Source organism: Moschus berezovskii, chromosome 7 (genome assembly GCF_049115385.1).
Source record: "Moschus berezovskii isolate FMDL1 chromosome 7, NW_MosBer_1.0, whole genome shotgun sequence".
Lineage (NCBI taxonomy): Eukaryota > Metazoa > Chordata > Mammalia > Artiodactyla > Moschidae > Moschus > Moschus berezovskii.
Window position 1 is genome coordinate 74,556,871 of NC_142466.1, and position 12,270 is coordinate 74,569,140.

A 12,270-nucleotide genomic window follows, 5' to 3' on the forward strand; every position below is an offset into this window, starting at 1 on the left:
TAGACCCTTACTATAAAGGATAGCAATTATTCTGATAGAGAAAAGGACCAAGAACTCTAACTCCTTAGCCAAAAATATGAGATTCATTTGCAGGATAAGGATGACTTTGCTATTAAAAATAATAATGGCAATAGCAACTTTGAAAACCACTGCCTTATTCAGGAGCTTAATTGGCATTTAAGGCTTTTTATGTGTCTGTACTAGACTCCTTCAGGTTGGCCTCTTTTTTCTGGGGAAGAGTTTTCTCATTACTTCCTGGATAAAACCCTGACTCTAGTTTCCATTATTCCGTGGAATGTATTTAGAGCCCACCCAGTTATCAGAAAAAGGCGTGTGTGCACACGCACACGCTCATGACTACCCGATGTCTCTCCCTGTGGCTTTCTCCCTTTTCACTTATCCTCATGTCTAAACCCTCATTTCTACATTCAGTCAGATCCAGTCCGGGGGGACCTTGCTCTTTGTGTCTCTTTTTTATACTTCACACTCCCAGTGCGAAACCCATAACAGAGTAAATTTTGAGTATCTTTGGTAAGTTGACAGTAGTTGACTACTGACATCTGATCATCAATTTTTTGTAAGGTCCTTATGAAAACCGCACTGTGTATGAGACTTTGGACATTGGCTGGCAACTGCTTCGAATCTTCCCCAAAGAAATGCTGAAGAGGATCCCTCAGAGCACCCTGAGCGAATTCTACCCTCGAGACTCTGCGAAGCATTAGCTGCTACTTCATCGCTGGCTCGATGCTCTTGTGAAGTACTGGTTCTGTTTTCTTTATTCCTTTTGCACTCCCCCATCCCCACCTTTGTGTTGGAGTTTACTGTGTCTCCCTGTAATTAAAAACAAAGACCAGGTAACATACTGTGCCAGTGTTGCAATGTTTTAAACTGCTAACAGACTTTAAAATATCCCGTTTAGAAAAACCTGGATCCTTCCAACGCTTTCTTTAGAGCAGCTGAGAGTTGGATGTGAAGTTTTTCATCGATGTGTGTATTTGTACATAGTGGTGTACCTAACTGCCTAGTGTCCTCATTATTGGGGTCTCTTAGCCCTTCCCTCTCCACCCTGGCAATAGTACCACTATCTGAAGTTACAGTGCTTTGGTCTCCAAGCTAGGGACAAGAGAGGGGTCTGAAAGACATTTCTCAGAGCCAAGAGGCTTTCCCCAGTGCTGGTTTTAGATTTTGGTATGCCTCAGGGTCTGTGCCGCTGCTCACAGCAGATGGTTTTTACTGCCCACCTGCTCTTTCCTGTCTAATGGATAGCTTAGAAAAGGAGTTTCCTTTTCCTCTTTGGTACGGATTAGCTTCAACCCCCGTGTCTTACTGCTCTCCCTCCCTGTGAGTAACACAGAATCATGCCTCTTTTGCCCTGCTGGCATCGCTCTGAGCAGCAAGATGCCCTATCCTAATCCTTACTGGGTTTCCATGCAGAAGAATCATCATTACAATAATTATACAATAATTAATAGAAGTGTTGCTTGGAAAGAGTTGGGGTACACTTTTTTAAGAATAAAAAAAAATTATTTCTACATTTGGACATGCTGACAGTGGTATTAAGTTTCTAGAATGTTGACCAGATGCTAAAAAGGCAAGTGGGGAAGAGAAAGCACTTCTGTGTATGGCGTTTTTAATTTAATGTATGGATATTTTAAACTCTGTTAGATAGTAGCCTTTGGGAAATCCCCTATTTGGCCCTGCTTTTCGACCTCTTTGCCTTTTCAGGGTACCCTTGTGGCACAAGTGGCAGCATTAAAAGCTTTAGCCTTTTAACTCCTCCTTCCTGCTGCGAGCCCTGAGCTGTCTTCTATGCACTTCTGACGTGTCTGCTGTCGGGTCTCTTTGTGTTCTTTGTTCCTTGGGTGCAATAGCAGCTTCTCCGTGCATTCCATCTTTCTTTCAAGTTGTGTAAAGTTCTTCACTTTTTTCTCTGAAGTTGTGGGGGGTGGGGGTGGGGGAAGTCAGCATGATTATATTTTAATGTAGAAAATGTGACCTGGATTAAAATGAAAATAAATATTAAATTAAATGAAAGTTACCTATAGTGACTCTGTATCTTCTCATCAAAAAAGTAGTAGCAACGAGCAAGTATATAATAATAATGCACCTCTTTGGTTCACAGATTTGAGCATCATCACCAATATTGTGAACCAGGTCCTCTTACAGGGGAACCATGTTTTGTATATCCATCTGTGTTGTAGGTTGCCCTTTCAAGCTCTTTTCTATAATACCTCTTCCACTGTATTATAGTTTGATTCCGGTTCGGGAGTCCCTAAGGTTATTACAGCATTGTTTGTTGAAAACATGCTCCAGACTTTGAGAGCCTGTCTGCCACGAATGAAAGAGGGTAATAAATAGAAAGTGAAAGACATACTGAAGCAAGCTGAGACTTATTTCCAATAAAATCTGAAACAGATGTCCAGTATATAAAGAAAATACAGTGGTTAAAGCACGTGGCATCATGGTAGCCTCCCACTTCTTTCCCCTCCTCAACTCAAGCAACATTCAGATGTGGAAGAAAGGCTCTGTCATGGCAAGAATAGGGAGACCTGGGTTCTGAGTCTGGTGCTGCCACTAAGCATGTGATCTTGCTAAGTCACTTAACAGACCTGTGTTCCTTTTAGGGTTATTATATGGACTTGAGGTTTTGTATGTGAAACACTTAAAACAGTGCCAGGTCCACAGTAGGCACTCTTACAGTAGGCCACTTTTAATAACAAAGCTTCATTAAGACAGACTTAACTACTCTTAAATGATACTTGGGATTAGTTAGTTAAGTAGCGCTCTTGTTAGTTTGTTATCTTTTAGTGAAAACATTTTCTTAGTGTACCTCTTTGTGCCAATGATAAGACTTAATTAAAAGACCAATTAAAGTTATGCTTTAATGTGGACTCTCACTACGATTGAATTTTTTAAACAGAAAAAAAGTTTTCTTTGCAGTTGGCTTAGAGTATTTGGGAGGTCTCTTCAAAGTTCAGGCTAACTAAGTCATTAAGCATTTATTGCTTGCAGTTGACTGTCACTTCAGTCTGTAGGGTTTCGTGTAAGTGAAAAAATGTTTTTTGGCTAATAAATGCCTCACTGAGATGTTTTATTTTCAGCAGCTGTGGATGGTGTCTGATGTCTGGGGTGAACAAAGCATTGTCTGCTTTTGAAATTTTCTCTAATACCAGTAATGGAAAGTTAGCTTAGTCCAGTATTAGTGAACAACAGAAAATAGTTTCCTAGGCCTAACTGAAAATACAGTTTAAAGATGACAAGAAAAACTCAGCAAGACAATTCTTGAAGGATAGAGAACTTAAGTACAAAGAAATGGGTATTGGGGACGTCCCTACTGGCTAAGACTCCATGCTTCCAATGTAGCTGGCCAGGGTTTGATCCCTGGTCAGGGAACTAGATCCCACATGCTGTAGCAGATCCAGTGCAGGCAAATAAAGATATATAATAATAAATTATTTATTTAATGAAAATCATATTTCTTACTCAGCTACCAACTGTAGTTTTATTCCAAACTTTCTCCAGCCTGGAGTTGAATACCTGCCTCGCACTCAAGCAAATGATGTGGAGTCCTAGCCTGCATTCGCCCTGCAGTAGCGACAGGGAACCGATGTTGAGAAACAGAAATCTCACCAGTGACTCATCAGTCCCTGAGCTTTGTATCTTCGACAAGAACGGCAAAACCTGCCCAGAAAATGTGGTATATATTTTCAGACAGCTGGACGACTTGGGCTTTGTTGATCCCCCTCCTGATCAGTCTGCTGCAGCTCCCTATTGAGGAAAGAACAGCCTCTGCCTATGGCTGCCCTCGAGGCTAAAGACAGATGACCGGTGTTCAGTCGCTCGGTTGTGTCTGACTCTTTGCAACCCCATGGACTGCAGCACACCAGGCTTCCCTGTCTTTCACCATCTCCCCAAGTCTGTTCATACTCATGTCCATTGAGTCAGTCATGCCATCCAACCGTCTCATCCTCAGTCAGCCCCTTCTCCTGCCCTCAATCTTCCCCAGCATCAGGGTCTTCCAGTGAGTCAGCTCTTTGCATCAGGTGGCCAAAGTATTGGAGCTTCAGCATCCGTCCTTTCCATGAATATTCAAGGTTGATTTCCTTTAGGATTGACTGGTTGTCTGGGCTTGGTAAGTCCCCTGGCAGACCTAACCTTGAGTGGAACACAAGGCAATTAGCTGTGATTAGTAGCAATAAGTAGTACACTTATGACAGACCACTTCTCTCCAAACTCTAGAGCATTTTATACATTTAATAAATTTGTGACTTGTTCAGGGTCCTGCAAGAACAGCAGAACATGAGCTAGAACCTGGATCTTTAAACCGAATTTAGAGCACTTTCTAGAGCTCTCTTTTAACAGCCAAGTGTCACTCCATAACTGAAACAGGCATCCACAAATCTGGCCATTCTTTGGAAAAGAGGACTTCACATAGTAGCTAAAGTTCCAGTATTTTATGGGATGTAGTGGTACTATGTAGTGGTACTTGGAGAAGGAAATGGCAACCCACTCCAGTGTTCTTGCCTGGAGAATCCCAGGGACAGGGGAGCCTGGTGGACTTCCATCTATGGGGTCACACAGAGTCGGACACGACTGAAGTGACTTAGCAGCAGCTTAGCAGTGGTACTATGGATATAAACAAAAGCCTTGACGGACTTGGGTTAAGAACCTTGGGACTCACACCACAAGCTAAGCTCTTTGAGACAGCAGACTCAAAAGGCTGCGAGGTTACTTTTCAGTTCAGTTCAGGTCAGTTGCTCAGTCATGTCCAACTCTCTGCGACATCATAGACTGCAGCACACCTGGCTTCCCTGTCCATCACCAACTCCTGGGGTTCACTCAAACTCATGGTCCATTGAGTTGGTGATGCCATCCAACCATCCGATCCTCTGTCATCCCCTTCTGCTCCTGCCTTCAATCTTTCCCAGCATCAGGGTCTTTTCAAATGAGTCAGTTCTTTGCATCAGGTGGCCAAAGTATTGGAATTTCAGCTTCAGGATCAGTCCTTCCGATGACTATTCAAGATATTTCCTTTAGGATGGACAGGTTGGATCTCCTTGCAGTCCAAGGGACTCTCAAGAGTCTTCTCCAACACCATAGTTCAAAAGCATCAATTCTTCAGTGCTCAGCTGTCTTTATAATCCAACTCTCACATCCATACATGACTACTGGAAAAATCATAGCTTTGACTAGACAGACCTTTGTTGGCAAAGTAATGTCTCTACTTTTTAACATGCTGTCGAAAGTGAAAGTGAAGTCGCTCATTTGTGTCCGACTCTTTGCGACCCCATGGACTATAGCCTGCACCAGGCTTCTCTGTCCATGGGATTTTTCAGGCAAGAGTACTGGAGTGGCTTGCCATTTCCTTCTCCAGGGGTCTTCCACCTTGCAGGCAGATGCTTATACTCTCTGAGCCACCTGGGAAGCTTTTATGCTGTCCAAGTTGGTCATAACTTTTCAAGCAGTTGTATTCTTCATTCCCAGTAGAGGGCAGCAGCTCCTGAACAGTCAGGCACATGCAGGCACTCCTAGCAGCAGAAGGGCAGTCAGGGTTCACTGAATCACATGGCGTTTTTTTGGAGCCACATGTTAGCCTGGGTGCCATAATGGAACACGCTATAATAAAAATAAACTGAAACAAACCAAAACTTGGACAAAGAGGCTTACTCTGTAGAATCAGGAGATCTAGAAGGGTTGTAAGGGTTTTCTTGTCCAACCCTCCTGATAACTAAAAGCCCTTTTAAGCCTCTGCAGTGGTAAGACCTAGCTTCTGGTGAGTCTGGAACTGTCTCAGGAGGCAGTCCACTCCAGGGATGAACCTCTCTCATGGTTGTAATCTTCCTGAATCAAGGTAAAATTTGTCTCTCTGTAAGCCTTCCCAGATGACACTAGTGATAAAGAACCCACCTGCCAGTGCAGGTAGATGTAAGAGGTGTACGTATGATCCCTTGGTCGGGAGGATCCCCTGGAGGAGGGCACCGCAACCCACTCCAGAATTCTTGCCTGGAGAACCCTATGAACAGGAGTCTGGCAGGCTAAAGTCCTTGGGGTTGCAAGGAGCCGGACATGACTGAAGTTACATGCACACATGCATAAGGTCACACTGTGTGTCCTTGACCTTCCTCCCAGGGCTCTTGCATGTGAAAATATGCCACCACTCTGAACACAGTTGCTACTCCTGTATCTTCAGTCTAAACATTTCTAGATCCCTCAACCATCTTTCACTTCACGGGTGATAGGATTATAAACCTAGGAAGCCAAAGGTCTGTATAGTCAAAGCTGTGGTTTTTCCAGTAGTCATGTATGAAGGTGAGAGTTGGACCATAAAGAAGGCTGAGTAGTGAAGAGCTGATGCTTTTGAACTGTGGTGTTGGAGAAGACTCTTGAGAGTCCCTTGGACTGCAAGGAGATCAAACCAGTCAATCCTAAAGGAATTCAATCCTGAATATTCATTGGAAGGGCTGGTGCTGAAGCTGAGACTCCAACACTTTGGCCACCTGATTCGAAGAGCTGACTTGCTGGAAAAGACCCTGATACTGGAAAAGATTGAAGGCAGGAGGAGAAGAGAGTGACAGAGTATGAAATGATTGGATGACATCATTGATTCAATGGGCATGAATTTGAGCAAGCTTTGGGAGATAGTGAAGGACAGGGAAGCCTGGTGTGCTACAGTCCACGGGATCAGACATAACAGCAACAACAATGAGGATTATTTATCCCTTCAGTAACTGACCCAGATCTAATGTAGAACAGGGATCTTTGTACTTCAGTTTTAGCTTTATGTTGTAGCTTTTATGTCTGTAGATGGTCTCCAAAATGTCGAGGCTTAACCCATGGAAATCAAGTTCTCTCCTAAGCGAGGAGTTGGAATTGATCTTCAGAACCAATTCTCATTGAGTCTAAGGTTCCTGGAAACCTCAGTATGCTCAAAGCTAAAACATTCTAATCTCTGGTTCTATTATACTTTCCCCCATGATCTGGCACTCAGCAGCAATCGGGTATAACCCAAGCACATTACTCACTGTACAGATAAGATTCAAGTACAGATAAGTACAAAGACATAAGAATCCTGTAAACCTATCACTCAGAAAAGCTATGAACATTTTGTCCTAAGAATCCCTTAAGAGTCATGCCTTTGCCAACTGTGGCTTTGCCCACCCATCTTTCTAAGCCAAAGCCCTTGGCAATTATGGCTTCTTTCTCCCACAGACTCGGTATACTGTCTGTGGGGCTGATGTCAAGAAGAGATTTAAGCTATAAATTCTCAGTGTACTGTGCTCAGTCACTTAAGTCATGTCCAACTCTTTGCGACCCTGTGGACTGTAGCCCACCAGGCTCCTCTGTCCTTGGGATTCTCCTGGCAAGAATACTGGAGTGGGTTGCTGTGCCCTCCTCCAGGGGATCTTCCCAACCAAGGGACTGAACCCTCATCTCTTGCTTCTCCAGCATTGGCAGGCAGTTTCTTTACCACTAGCACCATCTGGGAAGCCTCTTAAATTCTCAATACATACATTTACAAAACAGTGAGCCACATGGTTTAATCAGAGTGCCATCAGAGTTAAAGCAACACAGATCATGGATTTCTCCAACCTCCATGAAGGGAATTATGGTCCCCTAGAAGGAAACGGTAACCCACTCCAGTATTCTTGCCTGGAGAATCCCATGGACGGAGAAGCCTGGAAGGCTACAGTCCACGGGGTCGCAAAGAGTCGGACACGACTGAGCGACGGAACGGAACGGAGCACTACTTCTCAGGCTTCCTAAGGGCTTCAACAACCTGTGAAAACATCAGGCAGTTATTTACGTTTTTGCCAAGGATTCTGAAAGATACAAGAACACGAGTGTGAAAGATGTTTTAAGCCAGTAAGGACTGGCATGAAGGAATGTAATCACAGGAGTTCTCTGGTGGCCTAGTGGTTAGGATTCGGGCTTTCATTGCCGTGGCCCAGGTTCCACCCCTGGTCAGGGAACTGAGATTCTGCAAGCCAAGTGGTGAAGAAAAAAAAAAAGAGAAATTATAGCTTCCTTCTGCATGCCATGCTTTCCAGAAGAATCTGACAGATCATTACCTGAAGCAGGAACACTGAAGGTCTGGCAGAAGAGTGGTTATGACTGTGCATTTTTCTAAAAATAGCAACTTTATTGAAATACCATTCACATACCATACAATTCATCCATTTAAAGTATGCCTTTTTTTCTTTTTTAGTAACGGAGTTGTGTAACTGGCCCTACAATCAATTTTAAAACATTTTGATATTCACCCTCTCCCCCCGAAAAACAAATCCTGTACCCATCAGAAGTTGTCCCCCATTTCCCCCAACCCTGTTAGTCCTAGGCAACCACTGACTTCTCTGTCCCTGTGGTTTTGCCTATTCTGGACATTTCGTGTAGATGGAATCGTATATATGGTCCTCTAATGACTGCTGCTTTCACTGAGCCTAATGTTTCAAGACTTATCCACATGGTGGTGCACGTATGTCAGTGCTACTCTCTCATCTCACCCCACCCTCCCCTTCCGCTCCCCCACCCTCCCCTTCCACTCCCCCACCCCCATGTCCACAGGTCTGTTGTTTACATCTTCATCCCTATTCTTGCCCTGCAAATAGGCTACTCTGTACTACTGGACTTCCCGGGTGGCTCTAGTGGTAAAGAAACCACCTGCCAATGCAGGAAACAAGACATGCAGGTTCGATCCCTGGGTCGGGAAGATCCCCTGGAGAAGGGCACAACAACCCATTCCAGTATTCTTGCCTGGAGAATCCCATGGACAGAGGATCCTTTCGGGCTACAGCCCATAGGATCGCACAGCGTAGGACACGACTGAAGCGACTTAGCACGCACGCGCATACCATTGTTAAATCAAGTTATCACAAAATTCCTAACCTTTTCCACCATTTGTTTCTTTTGATAATCCAGGGCTACGCTTTGCAAAGGTAGGTTTATTTCCAAGTCCGCACCTGGTGGGAAGAGATAACCACATGATATCTAATCCCAAGGGCTCAGACTTGACCTCAGCTGTGTGCTGTGCTTGTGCCCAGCATCCCTCTTAAGACTTCTTCCTTCCCGTCTTGGCTTATGTAATGATAGGCACTTTTTTGCCCTTCATAAAGTATCAGACAAAACTCTAGAGGATGCTGTTCTAGGATTTTATGACAGCAATAGAATTTTCACACAATGGGTGAACCATTTTACTCAAGGAAAGATCACTGTTAAACCCACAGTTCCACTTTCAGATCAGTTTTTCTACTGGAAATGATCTTTTCTAGAACAAGAGAGAACAAGTATGTTAGGAAGCCTCTGGTCTTCCCTTTACATCAAAACCTGAAAACTTACATATAGGAAGAGATGGCACCACAGATTCAGGTGATGAGAGCTTTTGGGGAGCACATGGTTCTCTGCTGCTGCCACTTGAAGAGAAGGGACATGAAACAGGATTTTACTCAGAGTCTCTTGGAAGATTCCAGCTGTATTGCTATTCTCAGCCCTGCCCCTCGACCTCACCTTAACCCACCGTATTATATTATTTACAACCATCCCAAGTTAGGCTGAGATAACATTCTTCCCCTTCACCGGAGAATCATGGCAGCCAAGCAACGGACCCGGATTTGATGGCAGAACTGGGATTGGAACTCGGGGGATCCTGAAGTCAAATTGAGTGTCCTTCTGTCATTCTGTATCTCTGTTGTGGATAGAAGCCTTCGGACGGTGGCAGCCTAAGTGAAAATCGTGCGCTTTGGAGCACAACAGACCCAAGCTGAAATCTGTGGTCTATACTAAACTATGAGAATGTAGGCAGGTCATTTACCAACTCTGAATTTTATCATACAATAGAGACAACACCTACTCTAAACTGTTAAGGATTAAGTGAAAATACTACAAAATACCTAGTCGAATACATGGGTTTGAAAAAAAAATCCTCCTTATTTTACTAATGGTAACTGATCACAGCTATGGAGAAATTAAATGCCTGCTTCTCAGTGATTAAGTCATTTAACCTTAGTTTCTTCAACTATAAAACAAAATGAGCAAGAACCATCCTTATACTATAGGGTGGTGGTAGAAATCAAGTCATTAAGAGGACTTCCCTTGTGGGCCAGTGGTTAAGAATCCAGCTGCCAATGCAGGGTACACAGGTTCTATCCACAGTCTGGAAAGATTCCACATGCCTCTGGGCAACTAAGCCCATTTACCACAACTACTGAAGCCCACACACCCTAGAGGTGTGCTCAGCAACAAGAGAAGCCACTGCAATGCAAAGCCTGAGCACCACAACTAGAAAAAGCCCACTTGAAGCAACAAAGACCCAGCACAATCAAATTTTTTTTAAAAAGTCATTAAGAACCATTTAAAAACTCATGATCTCAAAACAGGAGGGAATATTAAGGCTCCATGTTTCTTGAAAGAATTTCTGATCTTAAGATGCCTTAAGGGACTTCCCTGGTGGTCCAGTGGTTCAGTTCAGTTCAGTGGCTCAGTCATGTCCGACTCTTTGTGACCCCATGGACTGCAGCACGCCAGGCCTCCTTGTCCATCACCAACTCCCAGAGCTTATCAAACTCAGGTCCATTGAGTCAGTGTTGCCATCCAACTATCTATGTAAGAATAGGTTAGCATAAGAACGGCCATCTTAGAGGCCGGAAAAACCATTTTTACTGAGTACGTGACTTGAGGGAAGAAGAACTAGATAAAACCTGGGAGACAAGTTAATCTTAAGTACCAGGAAGGCAAGTTAATCTTAAACACCAAGGATGTGGGCGGCTTCGACACTGAAAATTAGGTAAACAGGTCTGATAGACTTATCTCCTTAAGACCCCAGGAGAGAGAGAGGCACAGCTGTGTGTGTGTGTAATAAAAAAAATTCCTGTGAGTTAGGTAATTTAGAAATATCATGATTTGAAAATGCTATATAACCCCTTGGCTCTGAGTGCTCAGGGTTCTTGTTGAAACCTGCTGCGTCGGGCAGACACTTGGACCCCAGCTAGCTGGAAATAAACCTCGCTGTGTGTCTTGCATTATCATGAGTGTCCTCTGTTCCTTTGAGGGAAGGGCGACTCCGGACTCTAACATCTCATCCTCTGTCGTCCCCTTTTCCTCCTGCCTTTAATCTTTCCCAGCATCAGGGTCTTTACAAATGAGTCACCTCTTCGAATCAGGTGGCCAAAGTATTGGAGTTTCAGCTCAGCATCAGTCCTTCCAGTGAATATTCAAGACTGATTTCCTTTAGGATGAACTGGTTGGATCTCCTTGCAGTCCAAGGGACTCTCAAAAGTCTCCAACACCACAGTTCAAAACCATCAGTTCTTCAGTGCTCACCTTTCTTTGTAGTTCAACTCTCACATCCATACATGACTCCTGGGAAAACCATAGCTTTGACTGGATCTTTGTTGGCAAAGTAATGTCTCCACTTTTTAATATGCTGTCTAGGTTGGTCATAACTTTTCTTCCAAGGAGCAAGCATCTTTTAATTTCATGGCTGCAAAATAAAGTCTGTCACTGTCTCCACTGTTTCCCCATTTATTTGCCTTGAAGTGATGGGACCAGATGCCATGATTTTAGTTCTGAATGTTAAGTTTTAAGCCAACTTCTTCAACTCTTGTCTTTCACTTTCATCAAGAGCCTCTTTAGTTCTTCTTCACTTTCTGCCCTAAGTGTGGAGTCATCTGCATATCTGAGGTTACAGATATTTCTCCCGCCAATCTTGATTCCAGCTTGTGCTTCATCCAGTCCAGCGTTTCTCATGATGTACTCTGCACTTAAGTTAAATAAGCAGGGTGACAATACACAACCTTGATGTACTTCTTTCCCGATTTGGAATCAGTCTGTTGTTCCATGTCTACTTCTAACTGTTGCTTCTTGACATGCATACAGATTTCTCAAGAGGCAAGTCAGGTGGTCTGGTATTCCCATCTCTTTAAGGTCCAGTGGTTAAGACTCTGCAATCCCAATGCAGATCTGGGTTCAATCCCTGGTCAGAGAACTAGATCACACATGCTGCAACTAAGACCTGGGGCAAAGTTAAAAAAAAAAAGTACCCAAAAAAAGAAAGTCTTAAAAAAAATACTTTGTGTATCCAGGGGAAGTTACACTGTACTGTGTCTATTATGTGTCTGTTGAGACACTTTCCATTTTGTTATGGTCCATACTGAGGCGAGATACTAAATAACTTGCCCGAGGTCACAGAGATGGTATGATTGACCTGGCTATGACTCACAGCTTGTTCTTCAAAGACTGTTTTTTTCAGGATAAAAGGTCACGTCCAGGCCCTTAAGT

At 43.7% G+C, this 12,270-nt stretch overlaps 1 protein-coding gene across 1 annotated transcript in view; it reads left to right on the forward strand.

Annotated features, from left to right (window-relative positions):
* ATP6V1B2 (ATPase H+ transporting V1 subunit B2) overlaps positions 1 to 11,012 on the forward strand; it is a 35,820-nt gene extending 24,808 nt beyond the window's left edge. Inside the window, exon 14 of the mRNA XM_055427157.2 lies at positions 583 to 11,012. Coding sequence (XP_055283132.1) covers positions 583 to 722 — 140 coding nt within the window. The 3' untranslated portion in view covers positions 723 to 11,012. The remainder of the gene's footprint in view (positions 1 to 582) is intronic.
* The last annotated feature ends 1,258 nt before the right edge of the window (positions 11,013 to 12,270 follow it).